The sequence below is a fragment of the Talpa europaea genome (genome assembly GCF_964194135.1).
Source record: "Talpa europaea genome assembly, chromosome: 1".
In the NCBI taxonomy this organism is placed as follows: domain Eukaryota; kingdom Metazoa; phylum Chordata; class Mammalia; order Eulipotyphla; family Talpidae; genus Talpa; species Talpa europaea.
Genome location: NC_140073.1, coordinates 6,051,231 through 6,070,628, shown reverse-complemented (window position 1 = coordinate 6,070,628; position 19,398 = coordinate 6,051,231). Strand labels below are relative to the sequence as shown.

General features: G+C 54.8%; 2 protein-coding genes across 2 annotated transcripts; both read right to left on the bottom strand.

Annotated features, from left to right (window-relative positions):
- Positions 1–509: 509 nt before the first annotated feature.
- TUT1 (terminal uridylyl transferase 1, U6 snRNA-specific) lies at positions 510–8,308 on the bottom strand (the record flags this gene model as incomplete). Its single annotated transcript, XM_084254071.1, has 9 exons — positions 510–1,636; positions 1,975–2,067; positions 2,154–2,264; positions 2,415–2,524; positions 3,030–3,499; positions 5,278–5,378; positions 5,557–5,872; positions 6,577–6,767; positions 8,227–8,308. 9 exons carry the CDS (start codon positions 8,306–8,308, stop codon positions 510–512), a joined length of 2,601 nt encoding a protein of 866 aa, XP_084110197.1.
- Positions 8,309–10,605: 2,297 nt separating this feature from the next.
- On the bottom strand, positions 10,606–18,776 carry MTA2 (metastasis associated 1 family member 2; the record flags this gene model as incomplete). The annotated part of the gene is made up of 18 exons (XM_084245873.1): positions 10,606–10,771; positions 10,970–11,118; positions 11,216–11,334; positions 12,854–12,943; positions 13,118–13,346; positions 13,620–13,759; positions 13,898–13,995; positions 14,173–14,231; positions 14,360–14,434; positions 14,535–14,723; positions 14,891–14,990; positions 15,166–15,268; positions 15,553–15,670; positions 15,830–15,893; positions 16,004–16,121; positions 17,614–17,707; positions 17,992–18,059; positions 18,749–18,776. The coding sequence occupies 18 exons, from the start codon at positions 18,774–18,776 to the stop codon at positions 10,606–10,608; spliced, it is 2,007 nt and encodes a 668-aa protein (XP_084101999.1).
- Between the last annotated feature and the right edge of the window lie 622 nt (positions 18,777–19,398).

The window sequence follows — 19,398 nt, the reverse complement described above, 5'->3', positions numbered from 1 at the left end:
CGGCAGCAAAGATACCCAGCGGCCAGGGAGATACCCACAGGTGGCAGACCCCTCCTGTTTCGCCCGCTGTTCCCCTCAACAATGTTTCAGTCTGTTTTCTGCTCCCCGCTCTGTCTCTGATGAATTCTCTCACCCTCCTGCGCCTCTGGCCTGTACCCCCATTATTGTATGGTTAAAGAAAAAAAGAACCCCAAACTCAAATTTCAGGCCCTGGCACCCTTCATAAATCTGAGCAACAAGGTAAATGTGGAGGCAAACCTGGTTCTTAACAGGAACCAGTCACTCAAGACCACTAAGTGGGCACGAGGTGCCAAACACAAACCATCCCTGGCACTTTCTGGAAGTTGTGGTCAATGGTATGAAAGAAACGACTGAGACTTATCTTAAGGTGGCCAGCACAGTCCCCTCTGAGAAGGCTACATTAAGATCTGGGGCAGGGGAATGTCTGGGGGGAAGGATTATCACCAGGTGGAAATCAGAGAAAACTAGTGTTTATTAAACTAGCAGCTTTAGTGCCCTTTAGGGTCCCTAAGGAGATTTCTAAGCGCTTGAGGGAGGAAAATCTGCAAGAAGTGATAGAGATCAGGGAACAGGCCTTGGGAATCCTGGAGGGGGGTCATGGTGAGAGTCTGGTCAGCCTGGGAGGCAGAGGCCACAAAGGTCAGGAGCGGCTCGGCCTCTGGCCCCTGCTCAGCACCACTCAGTCCTCTCAGCTCCTGCGTCACCCGAGCCTCAGTCGCCAGCCACTCTGCTCCGGTGCCAGGGCGGCCTCCACCTTCTTCCTTGGTTTGCTGCTGCAAGCGTCTCCGGGCACGCCGTCGTCCCTGCCACACTCGATGCCACAAGGCACAGCGCCAGCTCACTGAGGACAGCAACGCCCCCTTCCCTGTCTCCCCCTGGGCCCCTTCTTGGACTGCCTCCTGTCCTTCTGACGGCCCCTTTTCTCCAGAGACTAGGTGATTCCTGGTGGTCAGGGGCGGCTCTCCGGGCTGCCCAGGGCTCCTCATGGCGCAGTCCTGCACCGTCTCTCCAACCTCTACCACCATTTCTTCCACTCCATCTTTGCTGCGATCCACTGTGCTCCCCTGCTGCTCCTCCTTCCAGCTCTTTTTCTGCCCATCTAGTTTCAATCTTTTGTTTGTCCCTCCCTGGGCAGACTCCCCACTTCCACCTCCCTCTGACCGCAGTCTCTTGGCTCCCTGTTCTATCTGGCACCCCAGTGCTTCCCTTAACACCTGGAACAGGACAACAGTGAGCTGAGGGAAGGGAGCAGAGGGCAAGGGGATGGGGGTTGCAGACAGTAGGAAGCTCGGGGAGCTGGGCTGCAGAAGGGGGAGCAGCCCCCAATCACGTCCCCTGGAGGAACGCTGCTGGTACTGGAGGCTTCGGCAGTAATTGGCTGCCGCTCGGCAGCAGTTCTGCAGCCGCCCAGCCACCCGGCTGGTCACATTGGCTGCCACGTTGTGACTCAGGTCAAAAGGGTCCTGGAGATTCATGGGGCCGAGGCGGAGACCCTCCCAGAGATTTGAAGGCAGGCCTCCTGCCACCGGAAATGCCTGACCCTCCCGCAGGGACAGCAGTGAGCCCCGAAGGTCCCAACAAGACACACAGGAGAAGAACTGGGCTAGCAGGGAACCTGGAAGAGGAAAGAATCAGGAAAAAGGGGTTACTTCCAGGCCAGAAGGGATGCAGGCCCTGCACTGAGCATCCCCTTAGCAGGACTTTGCCCCTTCCCGGTGGCTCAGAAGAGCGCACCTCTCTCCCCTGCTGCTGGCCATGTTCTTTTCTAGATGCTGCTCCCCCCTTGCTAGACTGTAACTTGGGCAAGCCCTTTATGGCATGGTTAAAGGCATGGCTTTTTCACAGGCAAAACGGCAATAATGGTATCAGTGATCTCAGACCCACGCCTGGCACACAGTGGCCATGATAAGCCTCCCTGGTGAGTGCTCTGCCACGCAGGCTCCCCACACTCACTCAGGGGCTCCTTATTGATGCTGGGCTCCAGTCTCGAGGCATCCCGGGGGAAGCTGCAGTCCCAGCCATCAACCTCTACCTGTTCTCCCTCACCTGTGACAGTGAATAAGGTCACGGTCAGTCTGGCAGCAGGGAGAAGGGGGAGGGGAGCAGGAAGGTAGAAAGAAGGGCTACTGTACCTGCTTTCTGGGTAAGCTGGGACACAGTGGGCAACACAGGAGGGTCCCTGGTCTGAAGGAAATAGATCACGAGCAAGGTCAGGGCGTAGTTATTGAGAAGGGGGCCACTGCCTGGTGAGTAATAATTCCAGTTAGAAGAGGTGCTTCCGCCTCTCCTTGGTAATCTTCGCAACCCCCACGCCTGTCTCCCTTCTCTCTCCAAATCCCTGCTTTGCCCTGATACCCTCTCAACTCTAAGTCTGTCCTGATTCTCCCTCTCACCTGACAGCCCTCGACCCTGGGCCCAACAGCGGAGGGTGTAGACAAGGGGCCTAACACGTGCGTCCAGCTCACAGCAGAGACTCAGGAAACGGGAGTTGTGCAGAGCCAGCCTGTGACAGAGGAGAGGGTGCCGGGGTTTCAGAATCCAGACTTGTGTGACTGCCGTCAGCTGGAAGAAACCCAAAGGAAGGTTTCCCGAAATGTCTGCGGACACACCAGTCCTGTGAGCGGGTGTGCAAAAGAACATCAAACGTGTTCTTAGGCATGTTCTTAAGCTGGGCTCGCCCAGGGCTTTGCTGTGCAAAGAAATGGAGGGGAAGGTAGAGAAGGTAGGAGCGAGAGTGAGGGAAAGGGGAAGTGGGACAGGAGAAGGAAAAAGCCTGTGTGCATTTCCCAAACTTAGTCAACCATGGAACTCTTCTAAATCTCTGAGGAACAGCAGTCCAAGACACACGCTCATGCACACCGAGATGGAAGCCAGACAACAGATGAGGGGCAGAACATGGAATGCAGCCAGGCAAGGTACCAAGCGGGAGCTTCCCAAACCAGGCTCCCTCCTCATCCACCCCAGCAGGCTCAGCTGGCCTGCCCTGAGCACCCACTCCACAAAGGTACCGGTTACTGAGGGAGACGTCACCGTGGAGACCTGAAGGCCGATGGCAGAACTTGACTACAGGGCGTCGGGCAGTGGGCACAGTTTGGACTCGGTACACTCCGGGGACGCAGCCCCGCAGAATGGATCCCACCAGCTCCAGCACCGTTTCACCCTCTGTCCTTTCCCCCTTCAGTGCCTCTGCTGCTCCCAGGGCCTTGCCCAATTCCTTCTCCCCCAGGTCTTCCTGCAGTGGTGAGGCTGGTGGCAGGGACTGGGGAGAGGCAAGGGTCTCAGATGCCAAAGCAGAGTCTGGAGTCCGGGGTGCCAGGGAAGAGGAAGGGATTTCAAAGTCCAGGGCTTCTGAGTCTTGAGGAGAAGCTGGAGGTTGCGAGTCTGGAGGGGAAGTTGGGATGCAGCCCAGAGCTTGAGGATCCAGTGGGGAGGCAAGCGCAGAGTCCAAGGATGGAGACTTTGGAGTCTTTGGGGCTGGCTGCAGGTAGACATGAACTGAGTGAATTCCTCTCCTGCCCTCTAACTGGGGGGCATCCCACCCCCAAGACATACCTATCACCTATTGCGCATTATGTGCCAGGCCCTATTCTTTTTTTTTTTTTTTTTAAAGAGGCACGTATTTTATTTATTTGTTTGTTTGTTTGCTTATACATGCACTGGGTACAGTCAGAAGCGCGGGAGGGTGAGAGAATTCACCAGAGCCAGAGCGGGGAGCAGAGCAGGCAGAAGGACAGAAGTACACTGCTGAGGGAAGCAGCGGGCGGCAGGAGAGGTCTGCGCGCCATGTGGGACCCTCCTCCGGTGGCCGGGGAGCAGCCGGGGAGCGAACCAGCACCGCAGAGGCCGCGGGCAGCTTCGCAACCCAGCGCTCAACCGCTGCGCCACCGGGGAGGCCCCCAGGCCCTGGTGGCGCAGCGGTTGAACGCTGGGCTACAAAGCTGCCCACAGCCTCTGCAGCACCAGTTCAATCCCCAGCCACTGGCGAGGGTCCCACATGGCGCGCAGACCTCTTCTGCCGCCCGCTGCTCCCCTCAGCAGTGTTTCATCAGTCTGCCTGTTCTGCTCTATGCTCTGGCTCTGGTGAATTCTCTCACCCTCCTGCACTTCTGACTATACCCAGTGCTTGTATAAATAAATAAATCTTAAAAAAAAATTAAAAAGAACCTTTTAATGCCATTAAAAAAACTGTCTGGAAAAAAAAAAACAAAAAACCTGTCTTTGGGCCTCCCCGGTGGCACAGAGGTTGAGCGCTGGGTTGTGAAGCTGCCCGCAGCCTCTGCAGCGCCGGTTTGATCCCCGGCTGCCAGGCGAGGGTCCCACATGGCGCGCAGACCTCTCCTGCCACCCGCTGCTCCCCTCAGCAGTGTATTTCATCATTCTGCCTGCTCTGCTCTCCCCTCTGGCTCTGGTGAAATCTCTCACCCTCCCGCGCTTCTGACTGTACCCAGTGTTTGTATAAATAAATAAATAAATCTTTTTAAAAAAATTAAAAAAAAAAAGTCTTTAATAGAATATCCTCATCATGAAAGATAAAGGCAGGCAGAGGAATTGCTCCAGATGATAGAACACAGGGGACAGCACAAAGTCTTGTCCAGTTTTACACTTGCAGCTGCCAAACATCTCAACTTGCTCACTGGCTCAGCTCTGCCCCAGGAGTATGTGTGGTATTAGGTAATCAACTCTGGAATAGTCCGGGGCAGAGGGGCAAGATGTAGACAACCTATGCTCAAATTATTCAGAAAACTGTGTGTGTGTGTGTGTGTGTGTGTGTAGAGAAGACAGAGAATGCAAAAATTTTTATTTTAAAATGACCATTTGTGTGGGAGAGGAGGTACAGGGAAGTTCGTACTTTCTATTCAGTTTTGCTGTGAACCTAAACTTGCTCTCAAAGATAGTCTTTTAAAAATAATAACCCTTTGCTATTCCCAAAGTAGAATCTGTACATTAAATACAGGTAAGCCAAAACAAAACTCCCAAATGACCTTTTATGTGTCCTCTAATAGATATGCTTTCCAAAACAGGTATTGCCCGTGACATTATTTCCTACTTAAATGCCATCTCTCCTGTGCCAATTAATTTCCAACCTTTCCAACACCCATCCACATTCATGTTTCTTCCATTACGACAACCATCCCGATGGGTCCCACTGTCCCCATTGGACTGTCCTGAGGAAGAACTAAAGTGGGGAGGGAAAGGCTTGCCTGGACTCACATGAATCCAATCCCTCCCAGCTGCCCACCACCCCCAGTCACTCACCTGGGGCTCTTCCAAGTCACCCAGGTCCAGGAAGAGGTCGAGATCACAGCCATGTACGTCAAAGCTGTTTATAGATGAGCCAAAAGGATGGACCACGCAGCCTGGGTGCCAAGCAGAATGAAGGTCAAGAGACATTGTGGGGAGTGAGGGTGGGAGAACATAATGGGGTACAAACCAGAGAGCCATGAAGTGAACACATCTAGCTGAGAGAGGCCTGGGGGGGCAGACATGGAGAAGGCAGACAGAGAGGGCTCAGACACAGCGAGAGAGGTGGCTCACCAGGGAAGAACTCTGTGAAAACCTCCTGCATCAGGGCCACCACAAGGTTCCGGAGCTGCCGCTCGGCCTCAGACAACTCCCTTAGCGCCACGAGCTTGATCATTTGGGCCCCCACATCTGGCGACTCCGCAAGGGCTTTGAGCAGCTGGTGACTGTCAGGGGCAGCGCCTTTGGGGGATTTGGATGCTGGACTCTGGAACTCTTTCTGCTCTCGTGGCCGGACTCGCAGGCGATGGCCGCCCAGGCTGTGCTGGGGCTGAGCCAGGACAGCTTCCTGGGAACTCACATCCCCCATCTCCACGATGGCAAACACGCCCTGGCAAACCACAACAGCAGCACTAAAAATCCAAACACACTGTCTGGCAGTAGATGAGAATGTCTGTTTTCTCAACAAGACTGTAAGCTCTGTGTGAACAGGAGCTATGTCTATCCAATTCACTTCTTAGAATACAGCACTAAGCGGTGCATAGTGTAAAGTTAATATTTGGCAAGTAAAATAAAAGGTCAAATGAATAAATGATCCACAAGTCCCCCAATAACTAAACACGGTGAACTGATAAAATCTGCTGGGGGAGGGGAAAGAGGATGTGGCAGGTGAGAGGCTCACAAAGCTGGACCGGTCCAAGAAGTACTGTGGCTCCCACCAAGGCCAAGTCACAGCAGTAACCAGCTGAAACAAACTGTTTTTTTTTTTTTTCCTCAAAGATTTTTATTTATGCACAGAAGAATTGGGTGTAGGCCAGAGGTTCAGTGGGTGAGAAAATTCACCAGGGACAGAATGGGGAGCAAAACAGGCAGACTGACTGAAATAGACTGCTGAGGGGAGCAACTGGGAGACAGGAGAGGTCTGCTGCGGCATGTGGGTAGCTCCCTGGTCGGGGATTGAACTCATGCTGCCCTGGCTGGCAATAGCTTGAGAGCGCTGAGACTTTAACCCCTGTACCACCAGGAAGGCCCAAGCTGCTGGTTTCTTACAACATATCTGACTCTTTCTTTACCCCCAAAAGTCATTCATTCTACCTTGTCCTTGTCCATGACAACACTGGCCACAGGACCAAATGCCTGGAAGTATTCAGAGAGCTGAGTAGAACCCACATCCCGAGGAAAGCCACTGACAAACACACTTCGAAGTCCCTGTGCCTTTCGGGCAGCTCTTAGTTCTACCAGATGCCGGTGCTTCCGGCCTCCCAGATGGGCATCTAGGCTGGGTCCTGCAAAGACAAATGTGAAACAAAAATAACCAAATCAATCTTCAGAGTAGCCAACGCCAGCATACCTAAACCCCACTCACTGATCTTTCCAAGCCATAGAAAATGTGACATGTGAATAAACAAAGTCCGGGCCTCCCTGGTGGCACAAGGGGTTAAGACGGAACCTAGGAAGCTATCCACAGCCACTGCAGCACGCCTTCCATTCGCAGCCAGGGAGCTGACACACATGGTGCAGCAGACCTCTTCTGACTCGCCCGCTGCTCCCCTCAGCAGTGTATTTCAGTCCTTCTGCCTGTTCTGCTCCCCACTGTCTCTGGTTAATCCTCTCACCTCCCACACCTCTGGCCTGTACCCCCGTTCTTGTATGCATAAATAAATAAATCTTTAAAAACAAAATAAAATAAAATCCACCTTCCTCCCTTGTCTATTTGTCAATATAGTGCATGTGTCCAAGTGGTTCCCAGGAGAACTGGCTACACGGCAGCTATTTCTTAAGCCATCTATTAAGTGCTAGATATAGTGACACCTGCAAATTGCAAAGAAATTAATAGGTGACTTCTCCAAGTCATATACAGAACTAAGTAAATCCCAGACCAGGCTTTCTGGATGGGCTCTGAGTATGGGATAGACACTGCAAGTGCAAGATCTGAAGTCACACTGCCCAGGTTAAAATCTCAGCTCTGACAAGTTGTGTGAGATTGCAGGCAAGTTAGTTAACCTCTACACATCATTGTCATAAAATAAAGTGATAACAACTACCACGTTATTCACTCACAGCACTTTGCTGAGAGTCTCGTGCATGATAAATGTAGAAAAAGATGTTCGCTATTACCTTTTTTTATGACATTTTGAGTTGGCTGCTTTGATTTCACCAATGTACATGTGGGACCAGGGAAGACTCTGGCGTTCTGGTTTGCCCTACTGGACAAACAGTGATAGTGCCATTCACAAAGAAGAAGGGCAGAAGACCCCCTTTTAGGGGAGATAATTTCAGACTTCAAAAGTGGAATTCAGGATTTCAATGAAGCCCTGGACGGTCATGCAAGGACCTGACCTGACTTCCACACCCATCTTCCAAGTCATGAATGTGCTACTACCTCACCCGTTTCTTCCCTGCGCAGTCCCTACATCTCCGTGATCCCACGGCTGTCCAGACATTTCTACAGAGCACAATCAAAGAGTCTCCATCTCTGCATGGTGAGTTCCTTCATTCCTTCCTCTCAGCCAGAGCCCAGCAGAGTACCAGCACAGGAATGACCGCCCACAACGGTTACAGCGGAGCCTGGGAAGGAGGGGTGTAAGGTGGTGGCACTTTCCCTGCTCGCTACTCCCTTGGGACTCGCAGAGTGAACAAGGAGGCGAGTGACCGTGCCGACCGACGGGACCAGAACTAGGACCTAACTTTCGCGTGATCCAAAAGACGGAAGCCCACAACCACCCCTCACTAGCCACCGCTTACGGTTGGCTGTAGTAACGTGGCAGAGGCAGCAGCGGAAACCCCCACGCGGCAGCGACTCGACATCCGCATCCACCGCCGCCATCGCAACTCTCCGGCCCCGACACAACGCAGTCACTCGCGCGGCCACCGGAACTCACTCCAAACCCCAACGCGCTCAGAAGCGACTTCCGCCCGCTTCATAGGAAGTGACGTACGCAGGCCAGTGGCGCCGGCACGCTCCCCCGGAAACTGAGCTCCTCCGCCTCAGGGTTCCGTGTCCAGCCAGTGCAGTCTCCGCCGACTTAAGGAAAAACCTCCGGGCTAGGATGCTTATCTGCATGCGGGAAGCCGATTGGTGTGCCGTGAACTGTTCGGGCACTGATTGGCTCAATGCATCGTGACTATTTCTAACAGCAACCACAAAGGCGGCTTCTCGCGGCGGGCTCCTTGACAGCTGCCCTTTCCAGGCTGCGCGGCGGCTGCGCGCCCGGTTCTAGGTTCCGAGGGGCAGCGAGGGACCCGCGCCGCGGTCCCCGCCCCATGTTTACCTGGGGAAGGCAGAGGACAGCAACCTCCACGCAGCCCAGGGCTGTCTCTGTACTTTCAACCTCCTGAAGACTGTGGCTCTCCTTCTGCCCTCGGTCCTCCCCCAAAATAGGTATTCTGCGACCACTTCCCAGCCCTGGCCGGGAGCTCTGCCCCCACCGGGCATCTGCCGCGTTCACGGGGCCACAACCAGGTCGCGGCAGTCGGGTGAGCCGAGCTTCCTTCCGCAGCGGAGAGCTGTGTGGCGTGGACTCGCGAGGCGTCCGAGCCAGCGGCCCACTTCAGAGCAGCGTGACGGAACCTAATATGATGGCAACTGAGTGAAGACACGGAAGGGGAGAACTGCTCTCCTCCCAACTCACAGTGGTCAGTTCCTCCCGACACTAGGCTCAGGACAAGCGAGAACGAGAACTAGAGAGGCCCTAGGACAGGAACCACGAGATGGGGCCGTCTGTCAGATGGGCTAGCCACTCCTGCTGTGGCTTGTTACCAGCCCCCACTTTGGGTAGTAGAAGGAGTAGTGGACCTGAGGCAGACATCAAGGTCTGTAACCTTAAGTTATCGCCCAGATAGCAGGAGCATGTAGGTGTAAGATTCCTGTTCTCTCTTAAGACGCTCCTCTTGTTGGGCTAGGCTGATGCCGCCAGAAATAGGCAGGAAACAGCCCCAAAGTGGGCCCCACTGTCCAGGCAGTTGCTGAGACCAGCCTTGGAGATCCTTCAAGCAGCATACAATGCTGCAGTGCAGATACATCAGAGCTCAGTGGCAAGATTCTGCAGTCACCGCCCAAGGTGTCCTGACCTCTGGCAATTCCTGGAACTCCCTAAGAGAAAGGGAAGGGGGCTAAGGGTGGAGTCACAGAGAAAAGAACCCCTTCATACCTCTCTACAGAAGCCACCCATTATCCAGAAAGCCAGCTCATCCCAACCACTTTGGGATGAACCAGGATGGTGCTCAGGTTCCAGCAGCCCAGGGAGCTGGGGGGCAGTGTAAGTCCTGCAAGAAAGCTTGAGCTTCCTGGAACAGGCCACCTGTGCAAGCTGCAAAACTCACAAAGCTGTTCCCAGGGCAAGCCCCATCGCTACCTTCTTCATTGTCCTTTATCTTTAATTTTCCTAATGGAAGACATACACACACCCCTCCCACACACACCCATGGCAGAGAACAGCTGAGTCAGGAGGAGCTGAAGAAAACAGCTTTTTATTTGTTACTATAAGAACCAATTACAGAATCCGAGGTTAAAAAAACGGACAAAAGATCTTTATTTCTGAGAATTGGCGTACAAAAGGCAGAGGGGTGAGGGGAGGGAAGGAAAAGAGCGAGCATGGGCTGGGGTTGATGCCAGCTTATGGGCCTCAAACTCCAATTAGGGAAGTCCGGACACCGGACAGGAAGAGAAACCCCCAATTAGAAAAAAAAAAAAAAAAAAAAAAAAGATAGACATGGCAGTCATGGCAGTGCACGCCCCTCCCCCAACCAGGTACCACCACCTGATATGTTTACTCTTCCCCTCCCCCATCCCCTTTGACAAAGGGAGGCAAAATTTTTAAAAAATTAAAAAACCCTCCCCCCAAAACTGTCCAAGACAACTGTGGGTCCTATCCCCCAAAACAGGCTAGGTTCCCACAATGGGCCAAGTTCCTGCAGTAGGCCCTCCATCCCCAGGCATGGAGAAGCAGAGGAAGGGGACAAGCTTCAGAAGTAGTAACACCAGAGGGCGCCAGATCCCTCCAAGGACACACTTGCTTCCTCCTTCCCTCCCTCCTCACTCCCTTTGATAGTAGAGGGAAGGGAGGCAGGGTGCCCTGGACACCCACCTCCAGCTTTCAGCCCACCTCCCTTCCCCACAGATGCTCAATCCTCCAGAACAATGGGCTCATTGGTGCTGGCAGGATGTGAGGGTGCAGGCAGAGGAACTGCAGGCCGCACTGCAATCAGCGGTGGCTTCATCTTTAGGGGCAAGTTGGGCCGGCGGGCAGCTCGTCGCATTTCCAGATGGGTCAGAGACTTCCTCAGAGCCCTGGCCAGGAAGAGAAGAGGGGCATACAGAAGGCTAAGAACCTAAAGGTGTAGCCCTCCATTCCACATTGCAATTCTACCTTCCAGCACATTCTTTTCTGGCATCCTTACCCTGTAACCCAGTCTTCCTGGAGCTATTTCCCATACCCACCAACCTGGGCTGTCTACCTCTCAGCCCCTCCTATGGCGAGCTCCCTACCTGGTATCTTTTGTGGCCACAAACACTACAGGATTGGGAGCATCAGCTGGGTTTAGTTTCTGACGCTTGGCTGCAGGCTGAGAGCTTGAGCGAATCCCTGAGGCCAAAGGCCTTCCATTGGCAGAGAAGGGGACTCCTGCCCCTGTCATCTGGAAAAGGGTGGGGCAGTGCAATGAGAGGGGGACTCTGTGAGACTCCTAAATGTCCACCCAAGTCAGCGTGGTCCGCTCTGATCTGTCAACTCACAGTCTCATAGGCCCGTTTCACCATAATGCCACCCAGTCCCCGGTTCTGGGTCAGCTGGTTCCTGTTGATTGGTGTCTTGGTACCCCGAGGTGTTTTTGGTTTCAGAGGTGCCTGGGCCACTGCCAGAATTTAAAAAAAAAAAAAAAAAAAAAAAAAACCAATTTAGTGAGCTTTCCTATTTTCCCCTCTGTGTAGTTCCTTGGGCACCACCCAAAACAGTGATAGGAAAGGTGGTGGCACAAGGGGTTAGTCTCATTACTATGAAGCTACGAGTTCCCTCCCTGGCCAGGGAGGTGACCCACATGACCCAGCAGACCTCTCCTGTCTCACCTGCTATTCCCCTCAGCAGTGTATTTCAGTAGATCAACCTGTTCTGCTCCCCACTCTGTCTCTGGTGAATCCTCTCACCCCCTGCACCTCTGGCCTATACCCCAGTACTTGTATGCATAAAATAAACTTTAAAAAAAAGTGGGGGGCCTCCCCAGTGGCGCCGTGGGTTGAGCGCTGTGCTGTGAAGCTGTCCGCAGCCTCTGCAGCACGGGTTCAATTCCTGGCGGGCCAGGGAGAAACCCACATGGCGTGGCAGACCTCTCCTGTCTCATCCGCTGCTCCCCTCAGCAGTGTCTTTGGTCCGTTCTGCCTGTTCTGCCGTCTGTCCGTCTGCTCCCTGCTCTCCCTGGTGAATTCTTTCACACTTCCGTGCCTCTGACCTGTACCCCAGTTTTTTTTTTTGTTTTTTGTTTTTTATTTATTTATTTATTTGTTTGTTTGTTTGTTTTGTTTATACAAGCACTGGGTACAGTCAGAAGCGCGGGAGCGTGAGAGAATTCACCAGAGCCAGAGCGGGGAGCAGAGCAGGCAGAAGGACCAAAGTACACTGCTGAGGGGAGCAGCGGGCGGCAGGAGAGGTCTGCGCGCCATGTGGGACCCTCCTCCGGTGGCCGGGGAGCAGCTGGGGATCGAACCGGCGCCACAGAGGTCGCCGGCAGCTTCGCAACCCAGCGCTCAACCGCTGCGCCACCGGGGAGGCCCTGTACCCCAGTTCTTATATAAATCTTTCAAAAAATTAAAAATTAAAAAAATTAAAAATAAAAAAATAGTGCTGACGGGCCTCCCCTGGTGGCGCAGCAGTTGAGCGCTGGGTTGCAAAGCTGCCCGCAGCCTCTGCAGCGTGGGTTCGATCCCTGGCTGCTCCCCCGCCACCGGAGGAGGGTCCCACATGGCGTGCAGACCTCTCCTGTCGCCCGCTGCTCCCCTCAGCAGTGTACTTCAGTCTGCCTGCTCTGCTCCCCGCTCTGGCTCTGGTGAATTCTCTCACTCTCCCGCGCTTCTGACTGTACCCAGTGCTTGTAAAAATAAATAAAAATAAATCTTTAAAAAAAAAAAATAGTGCTGAGGAAGGATCTAGCAAGTAATTGCCAGTATTTCAAAGACCGCACGCAAATGTGACCAGATCAACACTGTAATCTGGTTGCGTATGGAAAAATATTAACCTTCATAAGTGCAGTTTGTCTGAATAAACTTCCTCGGACTCAATGGGAAAGGGAGAAGCAGGGGAAGAGGAGGGGGTGACACTACCTGACTGGTTCTCCATCTTCTACCCACCCTGTATCCAGAGCATGGTTCCCTGTCACATACCCAGATCTTTGACGATAGTCGCCAGGGGCAGCCGCACCAGAGGGTGAATCTTCAATGGAGTCTTGGCAGCCTTAGGAAGTCGAATAGAGCCTGGAGGGTAAAGGTGGAAGTTTCTGAAGGGCCTTCACTATTCAGGCCTCTTCCAGGGACAGGAGCCATGTCTATGCTCCTAACAAGCCCCGAAGTTTATTATCCCTACACTCACCAAACACTGGCCTCTGGCCAAAGCAAGCCCAAACCCACCACCTGCCCTCCTGCCCTTACACTCTGCCTTAATGGCATTGGCGTTGATAGGGGCATAGGGTCTCCGGGCAGCCCTCCTCGGCTGTAACAGGTCCCTGCACATGCGTCTGGCAAGACGGGTCAGCTTGGTGGTCTGGAGCAGGAATGTTTGCCTGTTCTTTGCCAACAGCTTGGCCCGATTGGCGCTGGTCGTGTAGGGGGAGAGACTTTGGGCTTCGGGTCTAGACAAATGACCCCTTGAATGCGGCTCCTGGAAGACACAGGAAAAAGGGAGGATGCAGATGGGCGCCGAGCCTCCCTTTCTTCCAGTCTCTGCAGAGAGCTTTTATTCCTGCCTGATCTCTCCTGCTAGCACAATCTATCTGGCTCCCCAGCTACTATGAAGCACCTCCACCCCCTCCCCCACACACACCTGCACCCACACGTCTCAAACCATATAAGGAATTGGGTGTCCTGGTCTTTGCCTAAAGCTCATGTCAATATGCTTACTGCTCTCTTCTATCTATCCCCCATCAATCCTTACTGTGGTGCCCCGAGCAGCCCCCTCAAGTTGGGTTGGGGTCTTCAGTCCCCCATACTTCTTCCAGTAGATCCAACAAGAAGCACAGAGGCGGCACTGCATGTTCGGCGGACCCCAGGCATACCACTGGGCAGACTGTGTGGCTACAGAAGCACAGAGAAAAGGGGGAATTCAGGGGAGCCCCTCGGGTTTTTGGGCTGGAGCAGACCTCCCACCCACCCTGAGCTTGCAGCAAAGGTCCCTGTCCGCCCCCCCCCCAGCAGCCCCGCCCTGGAACTCACTGTGGCAGCTCTCGCACGTTAGGCCCTTCTGGAATCCAGCCCCATTCATGCCGGGTTTTGAGCCCACAGAGATGATCTGGTTAGGATTTGGCTTAGTGCTAAGAGAGTAAGCAAGGGGGGAGGAAACCAGGAACTGGTCAAGGAAAAGAACCCCTCCCTGCCATGCCTCTGTAATAGTTTGACCCTGGCAGCTATTCACCCCCAATTACTGAGGAAAGCACAGGCTGGGGGAAGAGAAGGAAAACCTGCCAGTTTCCCCTGCCCAGCACACTTACTAGGTTGGGATATAGACTTGTTTCAGTTTGCTGTCTGCCTCAGCAGCTTTCAATCTTTTCTGTAGGAAGGAAAAGAGAAAAAAGGATCAGAGGCTCTCAGCAGGGAAGATGTCCTCAGCTTCGCAGGCAGAGCTGAGCAGGAGGCCTCTGGCCAGCCCCCCACCCCGCACCCATGTCCTTTCCCTACCTGCTGAATATAGCGGTCTGTGGTTTTCCACATATAATAAAACTGGACTATGCTGGCCAGTGACTTCCAGGGTAGCTAAGGAGGGAGGAGAAAAGGGTGAGCTGACATCTGGCACCAGGTCCTATTCCCTGACCTGTCAAGTCTTCCATCTCTCCTCCCAACACCATTCACTTACAAAGTCCTGGCGAATATCATTGAAATCCTTGCCGTACTTCTCCAGGGCCTCCTCAAAAAGCATGGCCTCCGAGGCAGACCATTCCTCCATCTCATCTCGACACAGCACAGGGCCCCCTTGGGGCACCAGGGTCGACATGGCCTTAGCCAGGTCATAGCCATTCCTTTGCAGAGTATCCATTGCATGAAACTATAGGGAAGTGGGGAACAATGCTGATGACCCAAAACCCTTGATACCACGCCCCTGCTGCTCTTAAACACTCCCATTCTCTGGGCGATCCCCTCCTCCCCTGTCCCCAGATTCTGCAGGTCCCTACGAAGCCCAACCTGCCCAACTATCCACCAACTTCTGCTCACCAGGGTGATGTCCCGGGAGGCAGCGGCTGCGCTCATGTGTAGGCTTGGCTGCCGGATGGAGCTGCTGCAATCCAGGGCTCTGGCAAAGGTCCCCACAGCTCTAAGGGAAACATCGAGAAGAGGGGAAGGAGAAAGCTCAAGTGGGCTGGAAACAAAGTCAGATGAGAAAAAAAGGAACAAACTGTGCTCGAAAAAGATAAAGTTCATCTCTAAGCATGAGACGCAGACTATGTCCACACCTCCCCCAGCCCACCTTCCCATCCACCCACCCTCACCGGGCCACCACGAGAAACTGGTCAATCTGCCGGTCTGTGAGAGGGTTGTCTGGGTCCCAGACCTTCATCTCCATCTTCTGTTGGTTCCGATTATCGGATTCCCCTGGGGAACAGGGCAATGGCCGTATAAGGCAGAGAGTAAAGAGAACATAGGTGTCTTGCCACTCACATCAGCACCTTCCTCGTCCACAGCTGAGGCTTGGATTCTATCAGCTGCCTCCACTCTCAGAGGTCTCTTTCCCACCGTGCCCACCCGCGCCTCTGAGGCTGCTACGGTCACAGCATGGAGCCGTGCAGAATGCAGGCTGCACAGTTCCAGCAGCGTTCACCACCGCACCAGGATGCTGGCTAACCCCAGAGCCACGCAGTGTGTGTCCTGTTGCTCACCCTCTGCCAGGCGCTCTGGGATCTCAGCTTGGTATTTGCAGCCAACTCTGATCTCCCCCTGATCTGCTAAAAGTGTCTTCTGCACAGGGTCAAACACCAGTGAGTAAAAAAAGCAGTCCTGGGGACAGGAAAAGAGCAAGTAAGCAGGGCAGAGTCATCATGTGCAGGGGGTTGTATCTAGAGCTCCCTGTACCTGGGCACAGTCCTACTTCCCTCTTGCCTTTTGTGGCAATACCCACCCCTCCCCCTGCCTCCCTTCCCCCAACACCTCTCTCACCTCCTTTTCCAGGTACTGGCTCAAGATATCTGTCTCATTCAAGAGGGTTACGCTGCATTTTCCTCTACAAGAGAAAGGTCAGAAAATGCTTGTGAACTCCTCACTCCCCCTTCACAGTATCTCCAACACAGCCCTCCTCGCCAGCTTCTCAGTCAGTGACCAGTTATTCCTTACCGTATGTGGGTGGCAGGTAATGATTCAAACTGCCGAGAAAGAAAAAGCTCCCGGTGCTTCAGCTGATGTCGCTGCTGCTCTGATACCCCTGGCTGCTTTGATTCCTCCTCAAACTCCCCTGGGAGATGAAGGAAGAAGAAACCAAGTCAGAAACAAATCCAGAAAGAAGCCACCTGGAAACTTTAGCCCCGGGGAAAACATTTTCTATCTCAGCTGTTTTTCTCACATTCCCAGACATCTGCCTTCTTTGAGCCCGACCTTCATCACAGAGCCTCCCAACTCTCTGCCACTAACGCTCTTAGGATAGAGCTGCTGGAAGTACAAAGAATGCCACAGATATATCCCACACCCAGGTGCAATGCTCAGACACCACTCACACAGCACACGTACTGCCCACGCCAGGGTATCCCGCTCTCTCTTTCTTGCTAAACCAGTCTGAGGCCCAGAAACCCAGGAAGACGAAAAAATATCACACAGGTTCTGTTTACCAGTTCCTCTCTTCAGGTGTCAGGAGACTTAAACATCACAGGCAACCCTAACTAGCCCTCGCTTTCTACTTGGCTAACAATCTTTTGTTTGTGGGGCTTTTAAAGACAGTACCTCTCAAGGCAGTGCCAACACCTTCTTCTCTAAGGAGCTACGACTTGTCCAGAAACCTTGGTTAAAAGGGTTAACCTGGCAGGACGCCAGCCCAACTGGGAGGGAGCAGAAGAGCCACAGGCCCAGGCTCATTGGTGCATTGTTCCCAACCTGGGGGGAGGGGGGGGTGAGGCAAACTCCGCCCCTCGCCTATGTGCTCCGGAAACCCAGTGCTAAGGCAAAGGGGACCACACCCCCCACACCCCTTCTGATTGGACAAGGCCAAGGTCAGCCCCTGCCTGATGGGGATGGAAACCCCAGTGGGCCAGAGAACTTGGTAGGCCCAGCTCCTCCTTAACCCCTTCCTACCCAAAGCAATCTGAAATAAGGAAAATAATTTAGGAGAAACAAGAAAGGGAAAGCAAGCAATGCAGGAAATGGGAAAAGAATCTAAGGCAAGCTAAAGGAGATGTGTTTTGAAAAGAAGATGAAGTATAAAGAGAAGTCAGGGCAAAAGGATACAGGAAAGGTATAAGATGAAGTAGAGGGGGAAAGAGGAGTCGGTGAGAAAGAGGAAAAAGTGCAAGAAACTTTCCTAGCTCGATGTTCTCTCCCTTCAGTGTACGCTCACCACCTCATGAGGGCAACACAAGCCCGCTTCCCTGTCATGCAGGCTCCTAAGCACAGTCTCTTCTGCTGCACCTCGACTTTCACAGTCACCACTCACTGTCCCAATGTTCCCAAAACTGTCCTCCGAGAGTCCTGCTTCTCTAAAGCGCTTCTTCATCCTCTAGGCGCTCTCATCTCCTACACACGCACACACAGGCCACACTCTGGCTCTCCTTATCATCATCTCTCCACCCTGCTCCCAACCCCAACATGTAAAAACATGCCTCCCTCCACAGACCATGCATTTCCCACCCCCAAATGCACACCCCTGCCTTGGGCATGCCAGCAGGGGAAACAGGGACATGCCCAGGCCTCAGATGGTCGGGAGGGGAGAAGGAGGGGGGATACACAAAAATACTCACTGGCATTACTATCCGCCAGGCTGTTGAGGCTACTAGAAATGTCCCTTCGCCGGAAAAGACAGACGACCTTTGCCTCCACATTTCCATTTGCAGTCTAAAGAGGAAAAAAGTGGCAGTGAAAAGTGGGCATTTTAAAGTGGAAATGAATGCACAGAGACTAACAACAAAGAGTAAGTTTCAAAGGGACATGAATCGGTAGTAGAGTTTCCACTAAGCTCTCAATAGCCTTCCCTGAATACACTGAGTGAACGAATGAATGAATGAATATGAATGGGTGCTCAGGATAGCATCCCCTCTCTCTCCCTCTCCCCCTCCCAAGGGAAGTTAGAGAACTCGGGAAAAAGAAACCGCCGGGAGGAGGGGCTCTGCTCCACTCACCTTGTTAAGCTCCTCAATCCGTCTAACCAGGTAAGGATTGCTGGAGGAGTTCTCAAAATAGACGTAATCTGGAGGAGGGAGTGGGGGACAACCGGGAAGATCAGAGGTGGAGATGGGAGAACCCGAGCACCAGGTAGCAGGAGAGAAAGTGGGCCCGAAGGGACTAAAAGGAGTTAGCGACCCAGGTAGAGAGGACGCTGGAACGAGGAGGCAGACTCACAAAATATAAAGGCTGAATCCCCACCCCGACCCGCTAACACTGAAATCGGATCCTTCGCTCAAGTGAGCCTCAAGGAGGAGACATGAAACAGGGGGTTCCCCTGCGGTCCCCACAAGTCCGCATTCGAGTTGCACCCCAGTCCACCGAAACGCGCAATTTTCACCCTCGCGCAGGGCCCCCACCTTTGCAAACCCGGCGCCCCAGCACGCCCGGAGAGGAAGCCTCTCCGCGACTCCCCCGCAGGTGGCGAGGCGCTCGCCCGCGTCCAGGTCCTGCGCGCGCCCCGCCTGCCCCGCCGCCCCTTCGGAGCCGGCTCCCCCGGCCCCGCTCCCGCCCCCGAGGCCCCGCCGCGGCCCGGGCGCGCCGTCGGGGCTCCCGGCCGCCCTCCGGGGGTCTCGGCTCCAGCGCGCCGCGGTCTACGCACCGCGATCCGGTTCCGGTTCCGGTCCGCGCTCGGGGCCACACCGCCGGGCCGCGGCTGCCCGCGCCCCGCGCCCCCGCGGCCCCGGCCCCCCGGCGCGGCCCCGCCGTACTCACCCCCCACCCGGTACATGTTGGCCGCCATGGCCGTTCCCGCCGCCGCCGCCGGCCGCACAAAGGGGTCCGGGAGGCCCGCGGGGCAGGGCTCGGCTCGCGGCGAAGCCCCGGGCGCGGGGTGGCGCTTCGCGAAAGTCTCGGTCGGGCCCGCGCAGCCGGCACCGCCGCGCCTCAGCCGTCGCGGCTCATCCCGGCCCGCGCTGTCGCCGCCGCCGCCGCCGCCGCCTCGCGCTCAGGACGCCGAGGCCGGCGCCGGCCCGCTCGGCTGCTTCCGGAACGCGCTCGGCTCCCGCCGGCCCGGAGCCACGCTCCGGCGCCCCCCGCGCCGCCGAGTCCCGCCCGACGCTGGGTCCTGCCGGCCGCCGCGGAGGCTCGCCCGGCCCGCCTCGGGGCTCGCCTTCTTCCGGAACCCCTTCGGCCCGGCCGGAGAACAAGGCCCGGCGCTCGGCTCGGCGAGACCCCACACATCGGCTGCTTCCGGAAGGAGCTCGGCTCCCTCCGGCCAACCGCGACCCGGCTCTCGGTTATTTCCGTTACGGCTCGGCCCCTCCTCCGAGGGCGGGAGCGGAGCTGGGTTTAACTCTCTCCTCGCCGGGGCCCTGCCGCTCAGTCGGCGGCCGGGACGGACTCGCGCGCCTCGGCGCTCCGCG